This window comes from Pseudorasbora parva, chromosome 3 (genome assembly GCF_024679245.1).
Source record: "Pseudorasbora parva isolate DD20220531a chromosome 3, ASM2467924v1, whole genome shotgun sequence".
Taxonomy (NCBI): domain Eukaryota; kingdom Metazoa; phylum Chordata; class Actinopteri; order Cypriniformes; family Gobionidae; genus Pseudorasbora; species Pseudorasbora parva.
Genome location: NC_090174.1, coordinates 11,165,214 through 11,176,618, shown reverse-complemented (window position 1 = coordinate 11,176,618; position 11,405 = coordinate 11,165,214). Strand labels below are relative to the sequence as shown.

General features: G+C 37.2%; 1 protein-coding gene across 3 annotated transcripts in view; it reads left to right on the top strand.

Moving 5' to 3' along the window:
- The first annotated feature begins 635 nt into the window (after positions 1-635).
- rasa4 (RAS p21 protein activator 4) overlaps positions 636-11,405 on the top strand; it is a 62,782-nt gene continuing 52,012 nt past the window's right edge. Inside the window, exons 1-3 of one of the 3 annotated variants that reach the window (XM_067437793.1) lie at positions 637-927; positions 1,009-1,114; positions 10,909-10,965. In XM_067437793.1, the coding sequence (XP_067293894.1) occupies positions 1,050-1,114; positions 10,909-10,965 (122 nt within the window). In that variant the 5' untranslated portion in view covers positions 637-927; positions 1,009-1,049. Of the gene's footprint in view, positions 1,115-10,908; positions 10,966-11,405 lie in introns of all 3 variants that reach the window. The other 2 variants (XM_067437794.1, XM_067437792.1) reach the window with 2 other exon arrangements.

Here is an 11,405-nt window from a genome sequence, read left to right as displayed (position 1 = left end):
AGGGTGAGTAATTAATGACATAATTTTCATTTTTGGGTGAACTAACTCTAAGTTTTTTTTTTTTAAATTAAATTACTGTGTACTTTTATAATTCATTTTAATTTGGTGTATTATTAAATAATATTAAATTTGTATTTTAACGGTTTATAATTAAATTGTGATGTAATTTAGTTAAATCGAGCCTATTTATTTAGTTAAATCGTATTATTTGTGGATTATAATTTATTTAAAAATTATGAAGCGTACAGCCTACGCTTCACCCGTATGAAGCGTAAGGCTATTTTTACACTGTTATTTTGTATTATTATTATTATTATTTTTTTTAACATTGTTTTTTGCGTGTGTTTTTTTTTTTTTTTTTTTTTTTAAACATTTTTACACTGTTTTTCTCGAAACATTTCCCTGAAAGAAACCCAGGTTGAAAACCCATGTCGACAATAATCCCTGAGATGTAGTAGCCAATATTGACTTTCAAAACACTCTTTACTGGAATAAAAAGTGTAATCAGTTTATGTGTTTAGTATCGAATAGTCTACCAAGACAATTGTTTGCTTATCTCGGGCAGCTCTTTCTCTCGAGGGGGAGCTCAATGACTCCTCTTCTCCTCACATGTAGAATTCAATTTACCCGTCGCGCCACACCTCTCCACTTGACGCGACGCGACGCAAAGTACAATGTACAAAAGTACAATGTTCAACAAAGCCGCTTACAGTCGCATACTTAGTAGTTTATAACCAGTTGCGATTTTTCTAAAGGCATCGTTGTAGTTTTGTCGCGTCGCGTCAGCCTAACCTTCTCTCTTCTAGTGTTCCAGTCAGTCACTCCTCCTCCAAACAACCCACAGAGATCAAACCCGCCTTATGTCTAACGCGTGGATTGTGTAGACGACCGCCGGACCGTACGGCGGTGCCTCTTCTCTCAGCACAGGTTTTTAATTTATGATAAGCTTTATAGATAGAACGCACATCATCATTTCTGCAATGCTTATAAGCATGCGTGTTATTGAAGGAATAAAGTATCGGCGCGTGATATAGTCTCTGAATGACAGCATGGCTAAACGAAGCACACTATTCATCAGGATTGTGGAAGGAAAGAACCTGCCAATCAAGGACATGTAAGTGTTGATGACTTTATGTGATACAATTATATGTTGAATTACACAGAAAAAGACATGTGTACATGATGATAAACTGAAAGCAGTATGTGGGATTTGACAGATATTATATATTCACAGAGATCATTTCAGTTGAAAACAAAGCCAGATTTTTTTTTACATTACTTCCCCCCCACAACGAAACGGATAAAACAAATAGGATTTATGGATTTTTAAAGAACAGTTCTGGGATTTATATAACCATAAATATCATATAGCCTACTTGAAACACAAATCAATGAAAGTGCAGTGTAGCCAACAAATTATAACATATTCTGCATTAATATGAATGATCATTTATCGTATGTATTAATATGATTTGTGATAGGCTATGAATATATGTAAATTATGTATTTAGTTTAAATTAATGAAAAAGCTGTTTATTGTGTAATTTGTACACTTCCCACATGCTCCATATAGTAGAAAACACTATGACAGAAACATATAGTGTATTTCTCTGAATCAGTATTATTAGATATTACTCATCAGTATATCAACCATACCAGATTCATCTGTGATATTCAGATATTTTACACTCAGAATTACATATCTCAAATACAGTATAGTTATTTTGGAAGCTCATGCCAAACTAATGTATAAACACTCGTTTCAAACCATTAATGAGCAGTATAAATTAATTAATCTTGTTAATTGGTTCCCTGTTTGAAATTGGCAGCATTCCATTGTGAATTCATCTGGCAGTCAGCTCTGTTTTCTTTTGTCTGGTATGAGGTTGGAAACTCACGTCTGTGATTTTGACCACAACAGCCCAGATGACAACGGTTTATATGCTCCTATTTGTGGAAAGGGTGGCTCTCCCAGATTCTGTGAGAAAATGACTTTATTGGTTAATAAGGTCATCCGCATTAACATTTATTTCAGCAGTGTGGTCATGTCAATGCATTGAAAATGATTCACTGCCCTTCTCTTCCTGAGTTAGGCTACTGATTTCACTTCCTTGTGTAATTAAAGTCAATTAATAGTCACTATCAAATTTGCTAAACTATAGTCAGTGGGCCAAACCGTCAGAGCAGATGTTACGGGGAGTGTTTTGTATTGACTCTGTGGTGACATTGCCAAGCGGTGCACAGAGAGATTGTACACGTTCCCCACAACCATCCCTCTTTATGTACACATGCCCTGGCTGAGCTTTAGTAAATAGTATGCACCTTTCGTCAAATGAATGCATGGTTCTGGAAAGATTAGTAGATTTGGGACTGTTTTAGATAGGATAATTATAATCAAGCAGCTGGTGAGCAATCAGCACCTGAGCAAAGGGAATATAAGCACTTGTTTTCTGAGATAAATGTTCATTGATTGGGACTTTTACAAGATCATTATAAATAGAAAGTGCAATCAAATGTGGATGTTGTTGTCAGGAGTGTGTGGATGCAATGAAGCGCATGACGATCAAGATTCAAAAAACAAACAGTATTTAATAATTAAATCCAACCGGCTCAGGAGAAAGATTTACACGACCACAAATAACACAAACAGGACCGAATAAAGAACTGAGGAAATTGAGGGCTTAAATATACAGGGAGAGATAATTAACCAGAACAGAAACAGGTGCGGGATTAATTAACAACCAATGAAACCTATGCCCCGTTCCAGGCAGTTTTTTGAGCCTGTATATTATGACTTCAACAAACCTCGACTCACCACTTTGTAGCTTTCCAGATAAAGTCACGACAGACTGCCTGAGCGCCAGGAATTGTGGTAGCTAGATGTAAACAAAGCATGGTGGACCATATGGGCTTATGCTCATTTACAATAATTTCCATCGCTAAAGGTGCTTACTTCTTGCTTATTTGAGGGAAACGGAGGATAAAAAATTGTGCATAAGGCAAGAGAATCTGTTATAACTTTTATTTTGCATTATTTGTGTAGCCATAGGAGCTGCCATTGTTGTTTCGCAGGCTATGTGATGTCAGAACACGTAAATGGGAGCACATTATTTTTAATACTTAAAAATAATATTAAGTATTATTTTTCGGCTTATTTATTACCCAAAAGTTTAATTCATACTGAAGGCCAGAGGGCGCCCTCGAGCGGAAACGCCACTTTTGCCACATTAGAGAAGTAATGATGTTCGTTTTCAGAAAATCCCTTATGTGAAGCTAACACTGTAGGATAAATAAACCGAAGATAGAAACGCTTTGATTAAACATGACGACAATAAACACGACTGAGGCAAAATATGGTGTGTTTGAGTTCTTCAAGCCGTCTAGGGTTTTTTATAATAATAAAGTATATTTTAATACAGTGCTGATTGACATAGACTTCATCACTGTATAGATTACTGTAAAATAATGCATTGTCTGCGTCACTCTGATGAGAAGCCACATCAGCTCACAAACACTCAACGACATGAAGTGAGGTAAAACATGTTATTAAAGGTGCCCTAGAATGATCTGAAACAATATGTTAAATTGTTCTCTGATATCTACATAGAGGGTATGTGGCTTATTTAAGTGCAAAAATTGTCCAGATACAGTTTTACAAGTCCATTTACAACCCTATAAATTGTCCCTAAGATGTAATGCTCTGTTTTGCCTTATTTGGAAGAGTCATGAACATTAATGTTGAGCTCTAGCCTGGATGCCAGCCGAACTTTAGACGATGACGGACAGATGATACACAGTAATGTAATCATCACGTCATCAGAGGGGCTTGGATTATATTTACTCGAATCCTAAACGGAGAGCTTGTTTGTATCTGCATTCACCTTCATCATTTCTCTCAAAGATGATGATCATGTTGGGTAAGTACTCTGTGTATCAATAAATTTGTTTATTTTTTTACAACACCGGCTAAGATCGTTTATTCCAGCGCACGTGCAGACAGGGTTGCCAAGTTTTTACAACAAAATCCGCCAACTACTAGCCCTAAACAATAGCTTCTCGGGGGGTTCTCCGGGGGGGGGGGGGGGGGGGGGGGGTAAAATGTGTGTTATTTTGGCAAGGTTGCCTGCTAAAATTCGCACTCATGGGTCTATATATCACATAATAGTCGCTTCAACCCGCAGACATAGAAAACAACCACGGAAAAAAACGCGGACTTGGCAACACAGTGCAGTTGAGCTCTGTCTGTTGACATTTGACAATGCATAATTATGTTGAGAATCACTTATTTTTCTGTGGTGTTTTTGGTTCGTTGCTCTGATGAACTTGAAGGTCTATCCAATTGCGGTCTTTTCTGGTTCGGTTGAAACACACCTCATAATTACAGCCCAATGGAGCAGTTTCAGACTCATATTCTGACTAGAATTGAGTATGACCACGTCAGGCTAGTTGAGTTCTGCTCTGATTGGCTTATTTCAGCAGCTCACAGCAATTCAGCTGTTCAGCGAAGCGGCTCGTGAGTCTGACCGTCCTGACAGAACACAGACCGACTGAATGACACTTTAAGCAAAACATTTCAAATGGAGATTGATAAAAATGTAGCTTACTTGTTTATGGGTATTTTCAGATCAAAGAAAGAGCTTGCGTTTGTGCGGTTGCCAGATTTCAGTAATTTAAATCCCCCAAACAGAGCTTTTCTGTGAAAAGATCACATCCGTTGTTTTACCTAAACATGTTCAAACTGGCAACCATATGCACGCGAGCTCTCCCTTTCTTGTGCGGCACCGGATGATCTGAAAACACCAATAAACAAGTAAGCTGCATTTCAGCAATCTCCATTTGAGATGTTCTGCTTAAAGTGTCATTCAGTCTTCATTTTAGACTTGTCTTTTTTCGTCAATGATATTGCAAGTTTATATAACATTAGTCACAATGTAGGCTACGCAGTGACTGTGATGTAACATACTCTTAATGCAAGCATACAAAAACATCATAGGCCTACTTCAGTTCTCAAAAATATAAATATATAACGTATATTTTTACAAATCGAATAGCCTTGTCAAAATGACTGTCCTTTTAACTTATATGGTGGAAAATGTGACGTTTGCTAGAAGGATAGAGTGAACGATCTGTAAGCATTAGACACACTATTTAGTTTTGTATGGTACTTTATAGTTTCCTATTGTTACTGTACTAGCATCTTGCATCATCTAGACAATGCGGTCTCTCTAAGAAACGTTCAATTTAAACAAAAATTGTTTAAACAGCTAGTCAATAAGTGGATAAATCACTACTTACTGCATGCTTGCAGGAATACAGTTGCTGAGTTCTTCAGTTTAAAACGCTGAACGAAGCTTGCTTGAAATGGGCCGAAGAAACGAACGATTTGTTGTGGTATCCGATTATTATAAACCTCAACCATGACTGTTGACATATGAAAAGTCCTCACGTCTCCTGCACAGCCTGAACATGACATGTGTCATGAGAGCTGCTGTTTTTGCTATCCTCAAGTGTCTTTACTTGCAGTATCAATGATTCGGCTCCGTCAGTTCCGCCTGACAATGAACATGTTTGGACATTTGCAAATGTTGGGGGCGTGCATATATAAATGATCCCCAACGCTTGCGTCACGGTTGGTCTTATGTTGAGAATCACTTATTTTTCTGTGGTGTTTTTGATTCACGAAATTTACATAAGAAGTAGGAGGCAATGGTCTTTGAGACTCACAGTATGTGATGTCCATGTACTGAACTCTTATTATTTCACTATGGCAAGGTTAATTCAATTTTTTATTCTAGGGCCCCTTTAAACTATCAAGCTTTTATTTTGTCAGGAAACTACATGAGCCATTAAGCTTGTCTTTTATTGACAACAGCCGTTTTAAGTGCTTCTCATTAAGTTCGGGAAGAGGGTTGGTGCTTCACTCTGCAACACGCAGCGCAGCGATTATATTTCTTTAATTAAATCACAGCCTAATAATCAGGATTTTGGTTGTGTTTTGATTAATCGTGCAGCCATAAGTCTAGGTGTAATTTGAGAGCATAATTCATCTTATTCTTGTAGCTTCTCAGTTTTCCATTGGCAGTTAGATGTGTGTTCAGAATGAGGCTCAGTGTTTGTTAGTTACAGCTGAACTGTACTGTTGGCAGAGGCAGACAGAGTTCACATTACTTGAGTAAAAGTACAGATACCCCTTGCTAAATTTTACTCATGAGTCATGTACAAGTAAAAGTACTACAGTCAGATGTCTACTTAAGTAAAAGTAATTAAGTATCAAGTATTAAGAGTACACATTTTCTAAATTTTGCATTACTACTGCTGCAGGGCTTACATTTATGTACAGAAACATCCTACATATGAAAAATGTTAATGTTAATACTAGGGGTGTGCATTGGCACTGCCTTCACGATTCGATTCGATTACGATTCACCAGGTAACGATTCGATTCAATTCGATTCTACGATGCATTGTGATGCATCAAAATTCTACTGCACACAAAGCAAATTTTTCATCAGTCATGAGGCAATACAAGCAGATATTAAACAACAGATTGTATTGGCTGCTATGTGTCTCCTGTATCTTTGACATAAAAGTTATTAAATAAAATAAAATGTAATTAAATAAAATTAAATAAAATGCAATTAACCCTTAAATGCATGACTGTTTCACCAAACATTCTTACATATTCAGGTCGTTAGCGACCCAGATCTATATTTAACATGGATAGACCTCTACCTGTCGTGATAATATATAAAACTCCTGATTTTAGAGTAACAGCTACAAAAGAATAAAATAAAACCTATTTCGTTACCTTTTGGAGCTTGGAAGGATTCAGTTTGAGCCGATGTTTAATACCATCATCATATGACCTCGTCAGAGTTCGTTTACCAGTATATTCAGCATCTGCCTCATATTCGCCATCTCCAGCATATTCTCCAAACTCATTTTCAATGTCTTCAAAATCAATATTTTGATCACTGACAGCTTCTTGACCACATCCATCATCAAGAGACAGTGACACTAACATATGATTGTGTTTAGTACTTGCTCTCTGAAGTAAATCACTAACCCATTTCAAGTTTTGCAGATTATAATTATTGTTTCGTTTTCTGTCAGAGGTAACTATGAGTGAAACGTCACTTCATCATTGGGTATCAGACATTGCCACCTTGTGGAATAAAGGTGAATTGCGCCGTATTTCGTCATTACAGATTAATTTATTATTGTGCAAAAAATATATACGTACAATCCTACACACCTCGGGTCGTTAGCGCGTTTTTAATAACCCGTCTATCGCAGTCATCTCCCTCAGCCATCTTCCTTGTTGTTGTTGTTATTCTCCCGGAACCGGAAGTATTTGAAACTTCACAACTTTATCGTCCGCCAGAAAAAAAACAGTGACATAATCGATTATGGCACTTTGCCGCATCGATGCTGAATCGTTCATGCCCCGCATCGCGATGCATCGCCGAATCGATTATTGTTGACACCCCTAGTTAATACCTTGCTTGGAGAATGTAAAGGAATTTAAAGTAAAATCAAGTCATTTTCATCTTTTTACCATGTTGCTTAATTTAACACATCTCACTTGCCCACAAGGCAATAGCACAATAGCAACGCTCCGACAAACCTCTGCTAGAGTTTTAATGGATTTTTTGCACCCACATTTGAACCTGAATGTGTTAAACAAACTCAAGAACATCACGGGTTGGCACATTCCCAGGATGGACCTGCTGCGTCTTCATCCATTGTTTCATCCATGGTTTCATCTCTTTTCTAAATCTGACCATGGAGTTGACCTTGGAGGAAACCTGAAACTGATTGCTGATAGGCTGTCAGTGGCACCTGCACAATCCAATCACGTTTAAGAGGGAAACAATTGAGGGTTTCCGAGTTTTTGTTTGTTTTTTGTTTTTAGAAGTACTAACGGGTACTCATGGATAGAAACGTAGTGGAGTAAAGAGTACAATATTTGCCTCACAAATGTACTTGAGTAAAGTCATGAGTACTCCCAAAAAATGATACTCAAGTAAAGTACAGATCCCTCAAGTAAATGTACTCCGTTACTGTCCGGCTCTGACTGTTGGCATGGTTGTGTGATCCAAAAAGAGATGATATTCTTCTGAACCAGAACTCAGAATAACAAATGAACCCATTGGTCCAAGTGTAGAGCATGCAGACGGATAAATCTGTAGCTTGTTAAAGAGCTTCCGTTGTAACACGGGCCTGGACTCTGTCAAGCCAGATTCATGTATTTGTGACACAGACAGAACCTACTTAACCTTCCTGTTCTCTTGAGATGACTTTAATATTGTTATGTCTTAGGTATACCAAAGGTGTGTGTCTGGGTGTGTGTGTGTGTGTATGTGTGTGTGTGTGAGTAAAAAAAAAATAAGAGTGTCAATCTATTAAAAATTTGAATTAAATCTTGTCATTTGAACCATTTTATAGTTTGTTCCTTTGATTGTTGTATTCAGTTTTCTTTTTGTCTCATTAATTAACTCATTAGTTCCTTGTTTGCTCTGTGTATTTAAAACCTGAGTTCCTACCTATTCTCTGTTCGTCCTCGTTTGAAGTGGCTTGGTTTACTACTTTGTCCACTGAGTATTTGTCATTTAAAACCTGTTATGTCTATAATAATAATAATAATAATAATAATTATTATTATTATTATTATTATTATTTGTTGTGTGTTTATTCAACCAACCTGTGACAATTACATGATATGCAGATTATTTACAGTACATATCCATGTACACATGCAGACTGACATCTTAGGCAGAATGGCAGGTTTGGATTAATGGCAGGTTGACACGAATGACACGAATGGCAGGTTTGGATTAAAACAAACTCTGGTTTGATTGCTCTGTCAGTGCGGTTCATAAGTATGAACGCTTCCATCCAAACTTTGATGTGCACCAAACAAGCTGGCCAAGACCACTGCAAATTTGGGGAAAGCTATGAATTGAGTGGTTTAGTCAAACATTTCTGAAGAGACACGATCCCTTTATAAGAAGAACAGATTAAATTTAGGCTTTTATTCAGATATAAAAATGAATCAACTCACACATCAGTTGTGATAAAAGCACAAGCGTGTTCACTTGACGTGTGTTGTGTTATGCAGCACATTTGAGCTTCAGCAAGACCCAATGAGGTTCATTCTCATGTTACGCAGCACGTTTGAGCTTCAGCAAGACCCAATGAGGTTCATTCTCATGTTACGCAGCACGTTTGAGCTTCAGCAAGACCCAATGAGGTTCATTCTCATGTTACGCAGCACGTTTGAGCTTCAGCAAGACCCAATGAGGTTCATTCTCATGTTACGCAGCACGTTTGAGCTTCAGCAAGACCCAATGAGGTTCATTCTCATGTTACGCAGCACGTTTGAGCTTCAGCAAGACCCAATGAGGTTCATTCTCATGTTACGCAGCACGTTTGAGCTTCAGCAAGACCCAATGAGGTTCATTCTCATGTTACGCAGCACGTTTGAGCTTCAGCAAGACCCAGTGATGTCAAGCAGGTTAGTAAAATCACTCGGGTCTCTCAGTCCCCAAACAGAACATAATGGTTACAGATGATAAGAGAAGCAGAGAGAACGAGGGAGGAATCTCTTCTCTTCCTCCTTTTGTCATCATCTCTATCCTCCTCCTGCAGGTGACTTGAGGATGATAGTGTGGTTCAACTGCCAAGCCTCAGTGCTGTTTGATGTAGCACCTGATTCTGACAGCCACAGGTTTCCCTATTACACTGATAACAACAGGCAAAGATGAATCACCACACAATGCACTCATTCTCCTCTCCCGGCACACACACACACACACACACACACACGCACACACACACACAAATACAGCTCACCAAAGTTGCCAAGGGCAGTCATTACCTCCACAGAGGAATTTCAATATCCTCACAGTGACAACAGACATCTCTACAAATGCTCTATGTCAATTCACAGCTCATCTGAGACAGCCTGCAATGAACAAATCAGACAGTGGGATGTCGACATGACAATCGAACTTCTCTAATTTTAAAATATTAGAAAGGACGTACAGTACACACACACAAAGAGTATTATTTGTTGGACAAAGAACAGGAAACCATGATTATATGCCTGTAATTTAAATCTAAAGTGTATAATTTTCAAGTATACCTGGAGAAAGCTTTGTGTAAGCCTTTCCCTTTCATCCCATAGGAATTAGCTTAATTGACGTGTGCAGGATAATGTCAAGAAATGATCTGCATGTAGTTTGGCATAATCTTATATATATATATATATGAGATTCTTTGGAAGTAAAAGTGCGTTGTAAATTAAATCTATTATATATATAGATTTAAAAACAGGAAGTGACATCTAAGACAAATACCTTATCTCTTAAAATATTACATATTTTTATGACCCTTTAGGACAAGGTTAGTTCAGATTTGTCATGATATTTGTAAAAAAAAAAAAAAAAAAGTATTTATATATATTTTATACATATTTTTCATATATATATATATTATTATTTTTTTTAAAAAAATGTTTTACTTGGACAGTCTTGTTATTAACCCCATAAATGACAAGGGGTTTGTCACCTCATTGATCTCATGATTGGATTGATAAAGGCTGTTTGAATTAAAACATTCTTTCATATAAGATTCTTCAAAGCTCTAGTACATAAAGAATATACTTTGTAGAACTTAGAAAGATCATAATTAAAACCTTATGAATATGAGAGACAAAATATTTGTAAGCCATAAATGTATATTGTCTTTATATATTAAATAAGCCTCGTTGCTGATCTGAGAGAGCAACAGCATCATAATTAGCATGTAATTAAAATTCTTGATTGCATAAACCAATCATGTGTGATCATGAGATTAATAACTATTGAGTTTTTGCAATAACATTGTTGTTCATTTCACTTGCAGAACTGGAAGCAGCGATCCATACTGCATCGTGAAAATTGATAATGAGGCAATAATTCGGTAGGTATGATTTCTTAACCCCCCTGACACTTCAATTTGAGCCCCAGTGTTTGGTGATCTAATATTGGTCTGTGTTGCTATACAGCCTATAATAAGTCAATTACCATAAACCGAACAGGTTAGAAATGAAATTTTCTGTGAAGCAGAACTAATTTAATTTGTGCCACGTAATTGAAATCCCTCCTGCACCATAGATTGCTGTGTGGTTGCACCTCTACACTTGGCAGCTATATAAAGGTCATACTAAACAAACCTCTCCTCTGATTTGAGATGGAGGTTCAAAACGCAAAATATATACTGTGACCGTCAGTACAGTGTGGGCATATTGATTCCTGGTGCTCCACATGGAAATAAGAGTAGGAGGTGCAGAAATGAAAATCCATCTTAAATGCATGAAAAGCTGCTATAGGAACCACCACCACAGTGAGAGAAGAAAACAT